At 37.9% G+C, this 20844-nt stretch overlaps 2 protein-coding genes across 5 annotated transcripts in view; both read left to right on the forward strand.

Moving 5' to 3' along the window:
* LOC127053138 (neural cell adhesion molecule L1-like protein) overlaps window positions 1-20844 on the forward strand; it is a 1307741-nt gene that overhangs the window by 750389 nt on the left and 536508 nt on the right. The window lies entirely within an intron of this gene.
* The window catches only part of CNTN6 (contactin 6), a 222840-nt gene that overhangs the window by 129292 nt on the left and 72704 nt on the right, over window positions 1-20844 (forward strand). For 2 of the 4 annotated variants that reach the window (XM_050957317.1, XM_050957318.1), the window contains exons 6-7: window positions 10228-10431; window positions 12725-12827. In XM_050957317.1, coding sequence (XP_050813274.1) covers window positions 10228-10431; window positions 12725-12827 — 307 coding nt within the window. Of the gene's footprint in view, window positions 1-10227; window positions 10432-12724; window positions 12828-14229; window positions 14288-20844 lie in introns of those variants that run through there. The other 2 variants (XM_050957320.1, XM_050957319.1) reach the window with 2 other exon arrangements.

The raw sequence follows: 20844 nt of genomic DNA on the forward strand, positions 1-20844 counted from the left end.
CAAGCTGTACTCTCTGCATTTACTACTGAAGACAAAATGTTTTGTCCATTTGTTGCAATCTAAGATTAGTCTCAGAACTAATGATGAGGTTGTTATTATATATTTGAATTACAGTAGTATCTAGAACCCCTAGTCATGCACCAGGACCCCATTGTGCTAGGCATTGTAAAACACACAACAAGGGTCCCTGCCCCAAGATTGCCTAAATTTGCCACTGATGATCCTTTTTAGGCCTAACATTGATCCTACAAATATTACAGTGAATAACATCCGAGCTTTACACTAAATCTCTGTAACTTTGCCACAACTCTCATTCCTGATATGACTAGTTCACTCAAACAAATTCATCATTAGATTTCAGTTAATAATTGTGTTTAATATTGTGAAATTAACAAACGAATCATGTAGCCATGAAGGACTCTTGTAATAAAAATTAGCACCACTTAACATAGACTGTTTGAATAGTATTATGCTATCAAGAGGCTTTGAAATCAAACTGTAATCTTATTCCTCACATTATTTGTAGATGATCGAGATAAGGAATAGTTATGTTCTCTACTCTGTACTGTCGAACTCTAAGATGCATACTGTAGAGTGTGCAATCTCCATGCATGACATTCCATTGATGCTAATGGGATTTCCCCATGCAAAGCATAAAATAAGGACCCACCATATTATTTATTATATTATAATTACTGGCAGTCAAATGTAATATGCATCCCTAGTGTTCTACGTATTACAGAGAAAAGACTGCCTTGAGGAATTCACAGTCTTGTTCAATGTGAGACAACGTACAAAATAATATGGGAACTTTCAAGCCCAAGACAGTGTAGAAGAACTGAAACTAAATATACACATAGGAAATGCTGATAGTGTATACTAAAGAAGATCTTTCTATACTATTTTAAGTACAGATAATCCTGAGAGCAGAAATTCTTTCCAATCTCCCCCACCTCACTGCTAGAAGATTGGAATGCAAAAGCAAGAGGAGAGGAATAGAGGATAAGGTTTCAGCTGAGATCTTAGGTCCTCATGTTCATCGGACCCAAAAATAAAAACATGAAATAACAGAAGGGAAAAAAATAATCAGACTCCTAGGGATGAATCCATCCCCTGAAAGAAGAAACTGTTCTTCCCACCTCTGACAGCAGTAGTGAAGTGGGGGTTGGGGAACAAAAGCTCCACTTGGTCCTCACATCCCACCCCACTGATAGAGCTGTAAAGGTTTGCAGCCGCTGAGGTTCTGTCCTTCTGTTTTATAAATGTTTTGAAACTAGCCTTACCACTAGACGCACATTTGCTAAGAGAAAAAGAACAGAGCAATAGACGCTAGTTCATTGCCAATTCTGAATTTGTAGTACATAGATAGCCACAAAGGTGCTCTTCTTTTAATGCACTTTAAACGTTATTGAAAGCACAATTTTAAAATAAACTGATTTCCCCAATGTGTAAATACTATCATGTATGAAGTAAAACAAAATTGTCAGTTATGCCTCTAAGATTATTCATCCTCCAACCCAAGATATAATGGTTATCTTCCATTTTCCCAGCAGTGCAAGGAGAAATTGACATCATCTCAAAAAAAAGAGGTCAATTATATATTGGGTAGGAAGATTGTCATGTAGAAAGGAGATAAAGATCTCCAGCAAGAAACCCTGAACACCTTGATGGAGTTTAAATAATTTGGCCAAATTTTTCAGTAATAGCCTTAAGGTATCTCAAATTTTGCACATTAAAACTGCCAGTCACTAGCCAGACCTGAAATTTTCAGCCTTAATCTGTCCCTTTACTCACATTAATAGATAAAGACAGTACGTTTTAGAGCAAAATGAATGTTACAATCAAGAATATTCTGACTCTTCAAGGCTTTTTGGTAGTCCTAATAAAAGAAGAAATTATAAGGAAAGGCTTTTTTCTGTCAACTTCAAAGTAAGCAAAATAATGAACAGCTGATTTCATCTAGGTTTAAAATAACTCTTCTACCACAATATCCAAACCATCTTGCTTCTTTCTGCATCTACTTACATGTGGATTTATATACCTAGCCTCACACCCCTAATAGAATCAGCAACTTATTACTAATTATGCTCATCAACACTCTTCAAGGTGCAGCTGCTAAACTACCTGCACTGGTTAACAAGGTTCAGGAGGTCTGATTGTCATGGGAGGTGTTTTAAATCTCTCTCTGCCACAGTATCTGGAAGAAGTGTCAGCCACATCAGTTACTAACTGGTAATTCTGTGCAATCTTAAAAAGAAGAACAAAAGAAAAAAGAAAATAGCAAGTCTGAGGATGTTGTCCCTCTCTCTCTCCCCTCCAGTTACATACAGGTTAAAAAAGAAGTTGTGACTTAAAAACTTCCACTGAATTCAGTGGGAACCATGCACACAGTCACTGGTCTTTTCTCTTTTAAGAAGAAGTATTCATGTATGGATAATATGTAACAGAAGTAAATTAAAAAGCTGTTAATTAATCAGATGAATGCAGCAAACAACAGGGATATTAGTTTGTTGGAGCTGACCATTAAGGAAGTTGGATTCTTTTGTTGTTGAACTGGAACCAAAGACCCATTGTCACACTCCTTTACCAGTATGTGAAACCTGAGACCCTGCTCCTTCAAACTATTACACAAGAGTTTAACTTTAAGCATCTGAGTAGTCCTATAGATCACAGAGGAACTACTCATATGCTTATAGTTAGGCATATGCATAAGTGTTTGCAGGATTGGAATCTAATCCCCTCTATGAAAGTACATGTTTAGCTTTCCTACTATGATTTCAGTGAGACTACTCATGGGCATAGAGTTAAACACTTACATGTTTTTCATTTTAGAGCACTAGTGCAGGCAGACTTTGCTCCATGTGTATTTGGAAACCAGGGCTGACATCCACAAGAAGGCTTAGAAACCACTTGAGTAGGGTGATTAAATCCTGAGTCCCCATCTCTTAGATGACCTCTAACCACCAGGCAAGAGAGTCATTCTCAGACACTCTCTTTCTGGCCCTATGACTATTTAAGTATTTAATCCAAAGCAGAAAGCTACAACAGGAAATAGTTCTCCATCAGAATACCCCACAGCCTGGTGGGTCAGGCACATTCCTACAAGGTAGCATATCCCCTATTTGAATTCTTTCTCCTGCTCAGTCATAGGGAAGAATAGAACCCAACTCACTTACCTCCCAAATGAGTGCTCTAATCACTGCTCTATAAGGGAGAGGGCATCACAATCATTTGTGTTTCTTGCAAAGATGCTTCTGGCACCTGGTTCTTGGCAAAGGTTCTCAGTTGTGGATCCCAAGGAGTGATAGGTCTCTAAATCCCAGAATGAGGCAGGGTTTACGACATACCCTTTTCATCAGCAACTACTATTGGCTTGCTTAAGCAGGGAGCCATCTAACATGATGGCTTTTGAAGATCCCATTCTTAGGCACCTATCTCTCCCCATACATTTTATAGTGACCCAGGCCACCTAACTCAGGCTTTGTGGATGCCAATGATTTTCTAAGCACCAAAAAGTTAGCTGTTGTGATGCTCAGCATCTCAGTGCCTAAATCCCTTTGTGGATATGGGCTTAGGGCCTTTTTCCCTATGATGGGACACCTGCACTGACATGGACCCCCTTTGAAGTGACTGGAGTCCTATGAAGTTGAAAGGATCTGCTCACACAAAGTCAATTGCAGTATCCAGGCCATTGCCACTGAAAGGCTGGAATCATTTTCTAGTATTTGGTGCCCAAGCACATTGATTTGGGCAAAGACCAACCAGCAGTAACTGCTTATAAGAGTTGTCATTCAGTGCTTATTACGTAGTGTTGAATATACTCAAAATATTTTAAGCAAACTGGAAAATTACACTTTGCAAGCTTGTCTGAGAGGCTGACACCTCAGTGTTCATTACAAATGTGAGGAGAAAATGACATTAATATATTCCTGTTTTGTTGTGGATTTTATGCTAAGCAAATCCTAAAAGTTTCACACTTCTCTGAATTTGATTTTCAGTCGTAATTTGCAGGCACATATAGCCAGAGGATACTCTCCAGGTGTAAAATTGCCATAAGGTAGCAGAATATTTTTTTTATGACCTGAGGGTAAATCACACTCTGTTCCTACAGTATCCTGGGAATGAATCCAGCTGGTATTGCAGATGATTTTGCTTCAGAAGTTTGCAGAAAACCCCATAAATGTGGTTGGAACCAAGGTTCTGCTTTCCTGACACATGTGTGATGTGCCACTGAGCAGGATTCGCTCCTATTTAGCCCCATCCAGCAATATATTACACACTGGTTATCTGATAGAGCCTATGCATAGCCCCATTAACTTCAGTGTAATCAGCTATACTAGGATTAGAGCCAAAATGGAAAGAATGTCATCTGTAATAACATGATTCTTCATTCTTTTCAATATATAAAGCATATTCTGGAGGGTGTGTTTTTCTCTTCAGAACAGCACAAGATCTTTCTAAAGATATTTTATTAGTTTAAAGTATGAACGAATGATGTAACTTTGCCTAGTTTTTAATCCATTGTGGGTTAGATGTGGATCTATCTATCTATCTATATAATCTTTTATGTGGCCCTACCACATCTAGAAAAGACTAGATAATTTTAGGACTACTTATAATATTTCTTGAAATAAATCACATATTTCAGTAAATAAGCTTATCACCTGCAAGCGATTCTAAAAGGGCTACAATTCCCCTGACCAACCCTGCCCACCGTGTGCGAGACTGCATATTTTGCTAAATGTATTCATATTTCTAAAGCGTGAGACATTGGCTACTGTTGAAGAGAACAATTGAGTAAATTGAGTAACAGTGAGATCAAGTATGGAAAATCCTCTACTCCTTAACTTCAGAAATTTTGTTTAATTTTTAATTTCATATAGAAGTAGTTACCCCAAAGGGAAAATCTCAAAGGTAGTGTTCTCTGAACAGAAAAAAAAAAACACCCCAAAATCCTCATCACTGCTGATGGGTAAAATGTGTATCCCGACTGACAACACAGTAGTCCTTACACAACAGTCTCCAAATTCAATAATTCTTCTGAGACTGTCACAAGTATGTTAATAGCAAGAGGTGATTCACGTAACTGCATTTTTCACAGAGATCCTGTAGATAAATGAAGAAAAAAATAAATAATAATAAAAAAAGATAAGTATGCCTTTATTTGACCTTCAGTGAATTAGCCTGCATATTTGCAACTTCCAAGCATTTTAATTTCAGTAGGCATCATTAGCCAGGAGATATACTGTCAACTACTTTCTCTGTTCCTTTACTGGATCTTCACACCACTCCTAACCACTGTCCAATATTATCCTTACCAGACTCTTTGCTCAGTTACTGATAGTAATAAAAATGAAGGAAACCCTCCAAGTGACAGACATGGTTTCTGCACACCTTCCTTTCAATAATACACTAGTTTAATGACTCTGCCTTGAATCTGTTCTACCCAAAATGTAGTGACAGGCGTGTACATTGTCTAAGTAGTTGTACCTTCACTTTTACAGAGATAGTAGCAAAGAACATGTACTGTTGCATTATAAAAGAAGCCTGGCAGTCTAGTGTTATGCCATATAGGAGAACTCTAAAATTTGGTATCTTGGTCTCCAGGGATTTGATCCCATTGAACTCAGTTAAAATTAAGGCTTCCTTTGACGTCAGTGGGAGTTGAATTGGCCACTAGGCAAGTATGACCTGTGAGGAAGAAGGGAGGGAGAGGGTGGTGGGGAACCTCCAGTTAGAAGACTGGGAGCTCTAATACTCTTTCTACTGGGAGAAATATAGAGTCAGATATGAAGGAGAAGGGCTTGCACATGCTCCCGAATAAGTTAATGGAAAAAACTCCCATTGACATTGATAAGCCCAAATACAATAATGTGATAAAGATGTGGGGAGATGCCTAGCAAAGTGTGTGGTAGCTGAGGCTGACTGGAGACTACTGAGAAGCAGAGAGAAAAAGCTGACCCTTCTTTGCTGATTCATTAGGCTCTGAGATCAGCCTTATGGAAAAGCTCTATATAGCGTAAAGCCAATAGGATTTGATAGACATTTAATAGGATTCTGTAGAATGTTTCTTAAATGACATAGCATTCAGTAGGGAGTAAGATCCTTTTTATCAGTTTTTGTTTGTTTGTTTTAATAGCACACTATTGATTTCTATAGCAGGAACATAATTCTCTATTTACATTCTATGGAATGGCTTATAACCTCTGAACAGGCCTTGGTTTTGTATATTATTAGAGAGAACAGTGTCACTCAATTACAGACCTCAAAGTCGCAATACTCCACCAAAAAAATTTCAAAAACAGACTCCAATGAGAAATTGCAGAATTGGAATTAATTTGCAAACTGGACACTATTAAATTAGGCTTGAATAAAGACTGGGAGTGGATGGGTCATTACACAAAGTAAAACCTATTTCCCTATACTATTTTTCCCCTACTGTTACTCACACCTTCTTGTCAATTGTTGGAAATGGGCCATCCTGATTATCACTACAATTTTTTTCTCCTGCTGATAATAGCCCACCTTAATTGATTACTCTTGTTATAGTTAGTATGGCAACACCCATTTTTTCATGTTCTCTGTGTATATATATCTTCCTACTGTATTTTCCACTGCATGCATCTGATGAAGTGGGTTTTAGCCCACGAAAGCTGATGCTCAAATAAATTTTTTAGTCTCTAAGGTGCCACAAGTACTCCTCATTCTTTTCACAATACTCTGTGCAACACAGTAGTATTTGGCACCATACTGGGGCATTGGTTTAGTATTGCACCAGAAGAGATAAGCGCTGAATCTGCTGAACTACCTACACACACTTTCTAGAGTACCCTAGGTTTATCTTGAGATGTGGAGTGGTCTATAAATCCAGTGCAAACTAGGGCTGACTCTCAAAGGTGCAACTGTATAAAAAAAAGTTGGAGTGGGGGGAGAACAAAAGTTAAAATGCTTAAGTCCTGCAGCTGAAGGGGATATGAACAGAATAGTAGAAAGATGTTGGAAGGTGTTATTGGTCCTTCTCACCCTTCTCCCAGAGGATGCACACTACACTTGTGAAATGTGATGAAATTATGGTCTCAGCAATAAACATCTTTTCACATATCTACCTAAAATTTGGCTCTTTTCACTTAGGGCATTGACTGTTTAGTTCAGTTAGAACAAAATTAAAGTCTTATGAGCCAGATATTTAACTGTTTATGTAAACAAGCTCTAATTTTCACAGACAGATACCTACAGGTGAGCAGACCTATTAATTGCCTTTTTTTTTTTTTTGTCACTGGCAATTCCAAAAAAATCAGTGGAAAATGTTCATTTTGGGTCAACTTGATAAAATATTTTTTGAAATTTCAATGAAATGAAAAGAAAAAAGGCATGAGTAGAATGAAGCATTTTATTCAACCTGCAACATTACATTTCAATGTCAACTTTTATTTGGGCATTTTTAATTTTTGTAATAAAGGCGATTTCAAAACAAAGTCATTTTGAACCAAAAAATAAACAAACATTACATTTCAAGAAAGCTCTTTGTCTTTTTGGATTATTTTTAACACAAAGAATATGAAAAAACAACTTGAATTTTCAAAAATTTTAATGTTGCAAAATCTGTATTTTTCACCAAAAAAGGTTTTGACTAAGAAATTTTGCCCAGCTTTACATGTGAGTTCAAACTAGAGTTTGCATCAGAGTAAGTCCATGCACCAGCTGGCCATGCACACTTCTGAAAATCTGTCCCTATACATCTTTTTCAAGTATGACATTATTTTAAGAATTGCCATCTATTCTAGGTTTATTGTATATCCAAACAGTGAAGTGTAATGTCTAGTAGTAAAACAGGCTTTAGCTATTTAGGGAAAGTGTCCTTGGTCGATCCCCAGAGATGTGTCATTTCTAATTACACTCATATAATGTTGTAGAGTGAGAATGTAAAACTCCAACAAACTACTGAAGTTTACAGACTTATTATCACACCGTACTGATGCCATAACTGAAAAACATAAATTACATTTTAAAAAAGGGATTTGATAATGGTAGGGGGGGAGATATGTAAAAATGAAGCTGTTGGCAGAATGTGGTTAGCTTTTCTTAAATGTATTATTCATGAGCTAAGCTTTGGATTTTGAAACTTCTAATTTACTCTGTTTTATTAAAAATAGAATTTCAGTACTATTCCTAACACTTTTGGAACGTGAAAGAAAGAACTCTGCAGTCAGCAGCTGTCAAACTCCAGGCAGCAGAAAGGAGCAGCTGCGGCAGAGGCAGACGGAAAACTTAGAAACAGAGGAGAAACAAGAGGAAAGGGAGTGAAAGAAAAGGGTTAGAAGAGAGGGAGGCAAGGAATTCCGTGCTGCATGGGGACCACAGCAAAGTGAGACCTAGAAGTCAGTCATATAAGGGTGAGAGCTACAAGAGCTCAAGAGGTAGATGGTAGCATAAGGCATACACATCCTCCTATTCTTAAAATAAATTATAGAAAAAATAAACAACTCAAGTATGTCCATATGAGGCCCTCATTTCCTCCCTTCTTGGGAATCTGGTGATATACCTTTAAATCACCCTTTTTTTTCTCATGTTGCTTAAGACAGAAGAGAAGGGGCCAATAGAATATTGGGATGAACATGGAACTTGATGGTCACTATTCAGTATGCTCCTCCATTTGGGTATTCAGTAATCTGCTAAATAGTCAGTTAACTCCCAGAGTACCTGTGATAATTATAGCAAAACTCATGATTTTCTGTTACTGACCCAAAGGAAAGAGTTTTTAGATGCAATAGTATTAAGGCCAATCTCTTATATGAGATGCTCCTAGAAAGTGACATAAATGCACTTATTAGGTCTTGTTTGAGTCCATCAGTAAAGAGCAGCACTACACAAACAAGCAGTAGTTATACAATATTGGGTGTTAGAGTGATACCTCTCCCTATTTCTTTCTCTTTCTTTTTCTCTGACAGAGGGGCTGGCACAGGACACAAACCCCATCTCTTTCCCTGGAGGGGACAAAGGAGAAGTTGATAAAACTAGGTTCCTCTTCCTTTCATGGATGCCACGGAGAGCTGCAGGCTTCTTCTTGTTCTCCTTTCCCATTTGTAGGAGAGTTCTGAACTTTAAGTTGCCCAACACAGTGATCATCACTTTGAGTGTTATCCCTGTTCTAAAACCTAACACCAGCCAAAATTACCAGAACGCCAGTCTGTGCAGACAATGTGTTAGCACAGCTGACAGTTGAACCCATCAGCAGCACCCAGGTATTTTTCTTAAATCCATATGTCAGCAACAGTAGGGAGAGAAGTTCATGGTCTCTGTCCTTATATTCAAACCCCTTGATGAGATTCGCCATAACTACTTCAGAAATCCTCTCTCCCTCCATAATTGTGACCTCCCACAACATATACATACCACCAGTAGAATAAAACTGTCAAGAATAAAACTGTGTGGAAGATACACAAATTTTACAAGATCTGCATCTATGAAACTCTCTCCTAGAGCAGATGGGAAGTGCCATGGAACTAATTACCTTCCGAACTAGAAAACAAAACTCACACCAACTTACACTCCCAAATATAAATAAGCCATCCTACAAAAACTTAAGCTAATATCAAACCATTTCTCCTACAGGGTGGAAAGAAACAGAAAGCAGGATTGTTATTGTTTATTTCTTTTCTCAAATATCTGAAAAGCTTTCAGACACTGTGGTAATGGGGCCACAAATACCTAGAAATAGCTTGCAAATGTCTCAGTGAAGAGATGGGATTCAAATAGCCTACAAATATCTAGATGGATGGAAGGGAGAGAAACAAACTTTTTCTACACACATATAAACACACTAAGCTTCCAGAATAAATATAAGGATATGTGGGAGCCAAAATGCCATTGAAAGAGCAATAGAACTGCCAGATATTTAGGACAGTATTATAAATGGAAATTACTTACTAAAACAGCTTTTTCATGGCATTTCAGCACTTTTGTTTCTTCTTCTTGTTGAAGCCAAGAAATAGATTGGCATTAGAAAATGAAAGCGAATGGTGCACAAAAGTTATCCAAAATTTGATGAATTTCTGAAAAGGTTTGATTTATGTTTTAGGGCAAACAATGCTTATTTTATCTGAGTTCATCCCAAATTTCTCCTGTAAGGATGACTGGATATTTGAAACTGGTTACATTCGGGTTACACTCGAACATGGAATAGAGTACATTGGAAAGGATGCGTGATGAATATTTGATGTTTTCCAGACCTTTCCTATGCTTGGATCTTCAATGATAACCCCTTGTATGTTCAGGAGGACAGCCGTCGATTTGTCTCCCAAGAGACAGGAAATCTATACATCGCCAAAGTAGAGCTATCTGACGTGGGCAATTACACCTGTGTTGTAACTAACGCTAAATCAGAACAAAGTGTTCGGGGCCCACCCACTCCACTCATCCTCCGTAGTGATGGTAAGTTCTTTTAATGTGACTATCTGGAAAAAATACAAAAAACTTATTAAAATCATGTATTAGCTATTCATTCTGAGGTAATAACAAATCCCTGTAGACAAACATGTAGATTCATACTTCTTATCTGGGTCCTGATCCAAAGATTCCTTTTTACCTTTAGTGGACTTTGGATCTAACCTTAGCTGGTAAAATGAAGAAAGAGGTTCAGTTTGGGGTTAATTAATAAACACATCTACAACAAGACAAAACAATACAACTGAAAGAAAGCAAAAGAATGTCAGTTCCCCCATTCTAATTTTATTCTTCCCAGGAAAGCTTATGTTTTGATTTGAATTTGACAAAGCTTTCTAAACGTAAATTCAAGTTATTGCTCAAATATAAAATCCAGAGGTAGCTCAAAACTCAGTAAGTCATTGGAGTGAGAAAAAAACCAAACACCTTTTAGGCAGCTCTCTAAATAAATGCTCACAATGGGGAATATATAGCTGGGAAATCTGTTAGCAAAGTTTTTTGATGGGATAGTTTACTTAAACTGTAATCCCTCATACTGCTTTCAAAGTACTCTGATAAACTAACAAAACACAGCAGGTTATGTTCCTAGAATAAATAAAAGGCAAACATGCATTATAGGGCAATACTTCTGCCATGAAGTTCTGATGGTATTTTAATTCAGAAGATCATTTTTTGTGTTGTCTGCGTAAATACTAGAGCCTCGAAACAAATGTATAGCTCATAAGTTAGTTATTTTATATAAAACATAGGTACAAACATCCAATGTTTTGCTCCTATTCTTCTTTGCCCCTTTCTACCAACACGGTCCCTTTATCCTACCCTCCTTTCTCCATCCATATTTTTTCCATATCTCTTCTACTCCTTATCGTCTTCCCTCTTTCTTTACATTAGGGAGAGTAGAGGCCTGATCCAGAGCCTACTGAAATTCATGGGAGTATTTCCATTAACATCAATGGGGTTTGGATCAGACCCCAGGCCAGTGATCTCTGAAGCACTGTGCAACAGTGAAGAACAACACACATAATGTTAATAAAATTCTTGTTAAACATAAAAAAAAAATTGGTTTATATCCAATATGGGATATGGGTGAAGACATTAGATTGATGGAAATATCTGAACAGATTGGTTAATCCCAGTGCAGTGCAGGGCCGCCCGGGGGGTGGCGGGGGGTACAAGTGGGGCAATTTGCCCCAGGCCCCGGGCCCTGCAGGCATCCCCACGAGAGATTTTCGGGGCTCCTGGAGCGGGGTCCTTCACTCGCTCTGGGGGCCCCAGAAAACTATAGCAGGGCCGGGGCCCGCAGAGCTTCTTCCACTCCTGGTCTTCAGCGGCGGGGGGTCCTTCCGCTCCAGGGTAGAAGGACCTCTCGCCGCCAAATTACTGCTGAAGCAGGACCCGCCGCCAAAGTGCCGGGTCTTCAGCGGTAATTCAGTGGTGGGGGGCCCCCGCTACGGGTCTTCGGGGCACTTCGGTGGCAGGTCTCAGAGCGGAAGGACCCCCTGCCACCGAATTACCACCGAAACGGGGGCCCCCTGCTGCCGAAGACCCCAGGCCCCCTGAATCCTCTGGGTGGCCCTGGTGCAGCGTACCCTATCCCTGTATAGTTAGAAAGTTCAGCTTTAAGCATATTGGCTAAAAATATAAGCCTACAATCACTGCACAGCTAAACACCCCCAAACTGATCCTATTCACAGTAAGCATTAAAGATGCTAAACCCTTAGTCAGATTTTCCAAAGTGCTCAGTACAGAAAATTGGGACAAGATTTCCCCAAACCTTCAGATCCTGTTTAGATATCTAAATGAAATGGTCAGATTTTCAAAAGTGCTCAGTACCCAGCTGCTTTCATTGTTTTCATCTTCACCCACATCTCATACTGAACATTAACCATCTCGCTTTCGATATTTGACAGCATTGTGGTTAACACTGTGTGTATTAGTAGTCATTGTTCTGAATGGGAGCTTCTAGGTGCTGAGGTTTTTTCAAATCTCTTCACCCACAAGTGAAATTTACCCAGTGCAAAACCTATACACTACTTAAGATCCACATAGACTCAAATAATTCCCGGGCCTCGTAGTGGCTGCTTGCATAGAGGTAAAATTCACTCAGAAACCCAATCCTACTCCCTCTGAAATTGTTTTTAAAATGCTGATTGATTCCCATGGGAACAGGATGAGGCTCTAATTTTAGAAATAACCATATCCTTTCTTTTACACTGAAATCCTGTTGTACTAGACAGGTCTGACACACAACTGGAGTGCTAGCTGTTTTGATGTTCAACAGGTGTGATGGGAGAGTATGAACCAAAGATTGAAGTACATTTTCCAGAAACAACATACGCAGCGAAGGGTTCATCTGTTAAACTGGAATGCTTTGCCCTTGGAAAGTAAGGAGTTTTGTTTTTGTTTTAATGTTTGCTATTCAACAGCGATATTCACAGTGAGTTGTGAATATCTTTAGAATGCTGGGTCATTTTTTGATTGGTTGTCATTCAAATGTCAAAAATACCTAGATAGGTCATTTAAAAAAAACAACTTTTATTCTGGTTTATTATTGTTTCTGTGTTAAATATTCACAATGATGCAAGCCAGCAAACAAACAAAAATCTGAAGCTGACGTAGTGGCCGGTTTGTTACAAACTCAAAACTGAGACTGCGTTCACTGAAAGGTTCACCAAGCTGTCTAAACCTTGGAAGAAAACCCAAGCCTTAATTCAGAACAATCTTGGGCTGATTTGCAGTTTTGCATCAAGATCATGTCAAATACTATGTGAAACCATATTTTGTGTTTAAATTCACATCTCAGAACAAAACTTGAGATGAACCCATATGGATTGAACCTGAACGCATGCCAAGGAACCTTCCAAAATAGAGCCACTGACCTTTGCAGTTCCCTTTATAACTGCTGTTGAGAGGTGCTGATTATCTCTTGTGAGGTGCTAAGGAGCAAACTTCACATTATAGTTCATCAGCATTACAGGTACTCAGCACCCATCAGGATTGGACCATATCCTCTAGGCATAGTATTTATAGGAAACTATTGTGCTTGTCCAAAGGAGTAGTTGAAGTAGCTTGACTTTCTACCTCATACTTCACAATATGTTGTGCAGTAAGACACTCAATCAGCAATAGAGTGAGCCAGATCCTCAGCTGGTGTAATTCAATGTATTGTCAATGGAGCTATCCTGATTTACACCCACTGAGGATCTGGCCAGTTTCTAAGGTATCTTGTTGCATGATTAATAGGCATTTAAAAATAAAAAACATGTTCCTGTTTTGAATATTAAAAACAATTAACTGAAATTTGTAAAGGATAATTACAGATAAACTGGAACTGCTTAGAGGTGGGAAAGGTGTTATGTCCCCTTCTTATAATACTTCAAATATTGCTGGGCGTACAGTTCTTCTGAGGGATTATTGGTCCTTTTAGCTACAACTTGGGTCTTTCTAAGAACAGTATTTATTAAATCACATTGAATTGACTGTATCTGCTGTGACAAATACATTTTGGGGAATAAAAACATGTAATGGGAATTTGCTATACACTGTAGTGAATCTCTTCTTAGATTGGCCACCAACGCTGACCCCACTATAATGATATGCTTTCATCAGACACAAGTTATTTGGCTCAATAAAGGGATAACAGGATGAAATTCTATGGCCTGTGTTATACAGGAGGACAGACTGGATGATCTAAAGGTCCTGTCTGGCCTTAAAATCTATGAACTGTAGGAAACTGCAGTTGATTTGTTTTTCTAATCTTAATCTCCATTAATCTCCATGTCCAAGGAAGACAAACATCCCAATCAAGCACTCAAGATCTCTTCCAATATTCCTCTGAAATACTGTGAGTTTGCTTTATATACTTACAGTTATACACATTTAAAGCCTTGACTTAAGAAAGAATGGGTGAGTCAGTGTTGGCTTTACATTTCAAAGGTTTAAGTATGAGTCATCAGATGTATGGTGAACATACGACAGAAAGAGATACAGGCTACATGGAGACATCTCAAAAGGCATATAAGTTACATACTAAAAAAGAATGTTGCCATTTTATTTCAGGAAGCTCAAGAAGGGCATAATAATGTGGTGCATGTGGCTAGATCACACTTTGGGCACTCTGTAAAAAAAGTGAACATGATCTGACTATGCAAAAGGATGTGCGGCTAAGGCCAAATCCATTAAACACTATGGTTCTCTCTGAGTTATGTTTAAAACAGGGAGCAAGTTAGAGTTGTTCAAAGCAGCTTCTGCTACTCCACATATTTAATCTCAGCTGATATTGGTGCTAGTATGGTATCTTTGGGGTACATTCAGTAAGTACCAGTGACTATTGAACAATAATAAATAAATAAATATGGATACCATTGATATCGTACTGATAATATGTTCTTAGTGGAACAAGTGTGTATTGGATGGGTGCTGTTTGGTGTTCAAATCTGTGTAATGGAGTTTTAGGAGAATTTTTCCATTACAGATTTGCTATAGAACAGATATACTCTCTCTTCCTTTATGCAGTCCTTGATATTTTTAAATCGAATTCAACCATGCACCACATTTGTACCAACATGTGAATAGGTGAAAAGACACCATTCCAGAGCTGACAGCTGACATGTATGAGTACAGCAGGAAAAAAAGTATAGTATGTGCATCATTCTTAAGCAGGTTACATAGGGCCATATTATTAAAGGAATTTTCAAAAGCATCAGGGTTCCTAACTCCCACTGATTTCAACTGAAGTTAGTCACCTATGTAGAGATGGGCAACATTTTTTGACTAAATTCTCCTCTTTTCTTGACAAAAATTGCAGTTTTGGGTCAACCAAATATTTAATGAACTTGCGTTAAATTTGCTGAATTGGTCAAATAAATAAACAAACAAACAAATAAACAATTCCTAAAAAAATTAAAATGTGCTATGTCAACATTTTATAAAGAAAATGCTTTGTCTTTTCTATTTAAAATGACTTCTTTTCAAATTTTCTTTTCTTTTTATTTAAAAATATACACATTTTAAAACCTCTAAGTGAAAATAAAGCATTTCATTTCAGGTCTAACAAAATATTTAGTTCGCTCCAAAATAATTTTCTTCAACTTATTTGTTTGCCAATAATTTCAAAAAAATGTTTATTACAGGTCAACCTGAAACATTTTTTTTTCTGGAACTGTTAGCAAACCAAACAATCACTTAGCATACCTCTAAACATAGGTTCTTTTGAAAATCCCACAAGGTGTGTACAGGAGCCTAAATACTTAAAAAAAAACCCTGATGCTTAGTATTGTTTATACATATCGGCTCAACAATTTTTAAATACACCTCTTATATAGCTCAGATGTTAGGAAGTTTTGTCTCTCTTGGGCTTCAGAACTGCATTCCCATTATTCACTCATATATATGCATACTGTTAGTCCACTTGGGTTGGCCAATGCCATCAGCTCTCAATGTCTTTGTGCTCTGTATTACAGAGATCTTTCACATCTAAGCTGGTTATAGACAACCTGCTGTGTTCTTGCACTCCAAAAACCTTAAATGAAAGTACTTTCACGGTGTTTAGAGAAACACTTTTCCTTTTCTGGAATATAAAACCACACCACTGACTGCAGCTCACAAAACACCTTGGCGCTCTAACATAGAAGAGCATCAGACCAGAGTTAAGATTGAACTGTAAAGATTGTTTGTATTTTCTGACTCCTGAGTCTTTTGTTCTTAGCCATCCCATTGTATTTACACCATTTTGATGGATTATAAATTGCAATAAGAATGAAGCTATTGACTATTGGCAGTTCTATGATTAGACTTCTCTTGCCAAATGTTTCTTTTTGCTTATATGCAGTGATCTAACATTTCTTTCTAAAAGAATATTGACTTTTTAAATATATCTTTTCCTCGCTACAATATTTCCTACACCCTGGATGTAGCATGTAAACTAGTATAACAATGATTGGGACCTCAGGTAATTCTTATGGCATAGTGCTGCAAATAACAGTAAAGAACAAACATTTCCAATCCCCAGAATGCTAATAAATATCACATTAATTTCTAATTTCATTTTTTTCTTTGTAGCTTTTCAATACTAGCACTAGAGCTGTTAAGAAATAGCCCAAAAATGGTGTTAGATAAAGACCTTAGCCTTTACACTATGGCCTTTTAGTTGTTTGGTAACACTTTGGGGCACTGTAATCATTATATGTTTATTACAGATGGCAAAATGAATATAGGTATAAATATATAAAAAGGAGATTATGGCTGAAATGTTGACCCTTAACTCTAGTGGGTGCCACATATATAATAATGGAGAGTGAGAAAACAATACCATGTAGAAAATTTCAGTTACCGAAATCTGCCAGAAACTAATAATAGAGATAAAATTCATCCAGTGATTTTCAAAACTAAAGGACTTGGGAGGAAGCCTGGGGGTAGGACTGGGGTTCACTGGAATTTTTCTGCCTCCAGAGGTAAAGTCTCTTGTTGAACAGCTGCAATGTCAGGCAAGAAACAGAAGAAAAAGTTCAGGTAATAAGTACAGCTGCATAATAAAATGTCAGTACTAGAAAGAATATTTTACCATTAATTGTGATTAATGGACTTAATATTTTGTGACTTCAAAATCCATTAGTCTTGATTTGGTTTTATTTGCCTTAGTAACGGCGATTGAAGAAAAAATGTCATGATAGTTTAGATCAAGATAATTAAGGTGGTATTTTATTTATTATTATATATACAAGGAATGATAATACATTAAGAAGAGGGATAGCAATGGATTGGTGTTAGATTGATGTAAATGCAAGATACATCCAATGATGTCCATGGACTTACTCTTTGTGTAAACTAGTGTAACTGTAGCCTGAAACTGTCTCGATTATTATTATTTATTACAGCAGGATTAAAAACATTAGGTAACAGTGGGAATTAGAAATGACAAAAGACCTAGAAAGAGGTTTTATTTTATCAAAAACTGTTTGTCTATCTCTAGTTATAAGTGAAAATAGATGTGACGACTATCTTTTGGTTGGATGGTTCTGGAAAGTTGAAGATCAAAGGATACATTTAGCTTCCTCTCTCTCTTACATTATTTGACTAATCACTGGCGCTGGAACTTGCCCCTCCCCCAATTTGTCCCCTGCAGATTTTTTTTCCATCCAGCAGAATAATAGATTTTGCTGAGGATGTGCTGCAATTATACCTTTCACCCAGCAGGGACTGCTGGGTGAAAGGTACCAGAGCAGCCACCTTCACAGAGGGAAGGGGTACTTTGGCCTCGCCTCTCCCCCTCCAACTTCTACAAAGGTTCCTGTGTCTTGGACTCTAATAGATATAACCAGTTACTATACTAGGGGGAAAAAATCCTTGCAGAACTCTGCTTCACTGGCAGTTTGGCTGCCAAGAAGAAAGCAATTTTTTGTCACAAGAGATCTCAGAAATCAGCAAGTTGAATTGGCAAGAAAGTGAAGGTGAACAGAGCATCAATATTAGATTAACTCAGTTGAGGTGGTGTCCCGGTGGATGAAGGAGCTGCATGTAAGTTAGCTGTTCATAAAATATTTGAAGGACAGGAATATACCTCCAAGCTGAAAAACAACATTAATATCAAATGATAAAACAAGCATGAAGGACCCCATAATTAGTGATGAATGGAGTATCTTTCAATTTGCATCAAGCATGGAGCAGGCAGTATTCAAAAGTAATTTTCAAATCATGGATCATCTACTGACAGTGAATCGTATTCTGGAGAATATACCAAGACTCTGCGTATAGCTTCCCCAGACCATGAAGAAACCTTTGACTTTTAGATGGAAAATAAATTAGTATTGAAACTATTGGGTGACTGCGTGGGTTGGAGGACACAAATATCATGCATCACCATCAGATGAATAGCAGTTACATTTATGATTAACTAGAAGGGTGAGCCAAATAGGATAAATGAAGCAATTAAATGTGCTTTAGTTTCATCATTTTACACAGTGAGAGACTGAAATTCAGAAGAGTTACTTGACTAAATTCCCTTGGCCACACAACAGCTCAGTGGCAGAACTTGGGATCTAAACTTCAGAGTTCCAGCCTTCTGTTCATTCCACTGAACAACATTACTTCCATGCGACATTAAAGGTCACATTTTGGATTTAACTGTATCAACAGTGCTAGATATTATTACTTTCATTATGCTTTTGAAGGGGTTTACTGCAATAAAGGATCAGACTCATTGCCTTTAACGCCAAAAGGGACCATCATGATCATCAAGTCTGACCTCCTGCACACCACAGGCCACAGAACCTCACCCACCCACTCCCATAGTAGGCTAGACCCTCTGGTTGAGTTACTGAAGTTCTCAAATCTTGACATGAAGACTTCACAGTACAGAAGATCCAGCATTTACTCTAGTTTAAACCAGCAATGACCCAGGCCCCACATTGCAAAGGAAGGCAGAAGCTATCCAGGATCTCTGACAATCTGACATGGGATAAAATTCCTTCTTAACTCCAAATATGGTCATCAGTTAGACCCTGGGCATGTGGGCAAAACCCATCTGCCAAACACCTGGGAAAGAATTCTCTTTAACAGCTCAGAGCCTTCCTCCTCTATTGTCCCACCTCCAGCTTTTGGAGATATTTAATAAGAGTGGACATGGATGGGCCGTATGTCATTATAGTCCCATCATACCATCCCTTTTATAAATTTATCAAGCTTAGTTTTAAAACAAGTTAGGTTTTTTGTCCCCATTCTTCCCTTGGGAAGGCTCTTCCAGAGCTTCACTCCTTTGATAGTTAGGAACCTTCATCTAATTTCAGTTTGGTGGCTGAACAAACAAATGGAGGAGGGTGGGGGAATCATTTCAGGCTCAAACTGAAACAAAAATGTTTCATTTTTTTTAGCAAAACTAAATGTCAAAAATAGTTTTGGTTTGATTTTGAGTTTTTAAAAAGCATTTTAATGTTTATGGTTTTGATAAAATGAGGGAACTTCCAAAATGAGACACCTTTCCAGAAATGCTTTTTCACCCTGACCTGGGCCAAATGGGAATAGGAGCATGCTTACTTGCTGTGAAAATAAACAAAATGGCTCCCAAAACAGGCACACATGCTGCAAATGCAAAAGTCACTTGTATTCTGACTGGGAGTAACCCTGTTCATAGGCATTCCCCATATAGATTAGCTCAGGAATAATCCTTTTGGGAGCCTGGACGTATGACCATTGCTGCATCAGAGAACTTACAAACACATACATGGAGTCCATGTAGCTCAGGCCCTTTGACTCATAATCCAGAACACTTAGTATGCCCCCCCTATCATCTTGCCACGCTTTTTGGACAGAGATAGCATTGCCTATACTTTCCAAACATGCTTACTAACTATATACAAACAAACAAGGTCTAGCTAACTCTAAACACTGGTACTCTGCTAGTATCTGGTGGCTACTGAAATAGAAGACAGAGAGGACCACTAGAAGTTTTCCAATCTTTTTTAAATGATATTCTCCAGTTCTAATATGCTAAAAATGGGTTGGATAATTTCCAATCCATACTTCTGATTCTGGGAATGGATATTTTGGCTGATGCTCCACACATTAACTGCTAGAGACAACCAATTCTTAGCATTACATCACCAGTTACAAGCTCCAGGGGGATCATCTCCATCTCCCTGTTAAACTGCTTGATTGGATCACTTGATTCTTGTCACGTATCTGACCAAACATCTCTTGCAGAGCAATGGAAGCCTCAGTTGCTCTCCAGGTAATAAAGCAGAATGATTGGAAGCTTGAGCCCTTTAATTATTATGCCCTTTGGATCTTAATTCTTTCGTGTGTCAGTATTTGATGCAAACATTATAGCAGCTTTCAAATCTCTGCTTTGTCACATTTGTTCAACCAGGCATGGTCTTAATTATCTAAACTGCAATTTAATTTTATTGTGAAGTGTCCTGAGATGCACAGCATGAAAGATGCTACGCAAATACAGTGTGATCGACTGGCTGTTATGCTATATGTGCCTTCATTTCGTGATGAGATGGAACTTTCCTATTGGTGCAGATTATAACATTACAAACATATTAAATTGAGGCCCTGTGTGATAAGACTTATCCCCCCAAATAAAATATTTTTGTCTTCTTTTCTATCTAATTTAGTAACTTATGGATTTGTAACTCTGCGGTCTGTGCTGTAGAATATGAATAAAAGTAGTAGCTGTGCCCAGTGTCCCTAGGTGCTCTGGAGCTCTGAAACAAACTATAGATTTATATTCACAGACGTGCACACATTTATATACAGTGTTTTCTTATTTAGGAAGAGAAGAATGAGGCTTTCCTGTCTGTGAAGTACAATACTTTTTAAAATTGTCCTCATTGTTCTTAGTCATTACAAATCTATCCAATCCTAAACAATTACTTAATTTAGTCTGTTTATTGTTATGTA

This window comes from Gopherus flavomarginatus, chromosome 6, assembly GCF_025201925.1.
Source record: "Gopherus flavomarginatus isolate rGopFla2 chromosome 6, rGopFla2.mat.asm, whole genome shotgun sequence".
NCBI classification, from domain to species: Eukaryota; Metazoa; Chordata; order Testudines; family Testudinidae; genus Gopherus; species Gopherus flavomarginatus.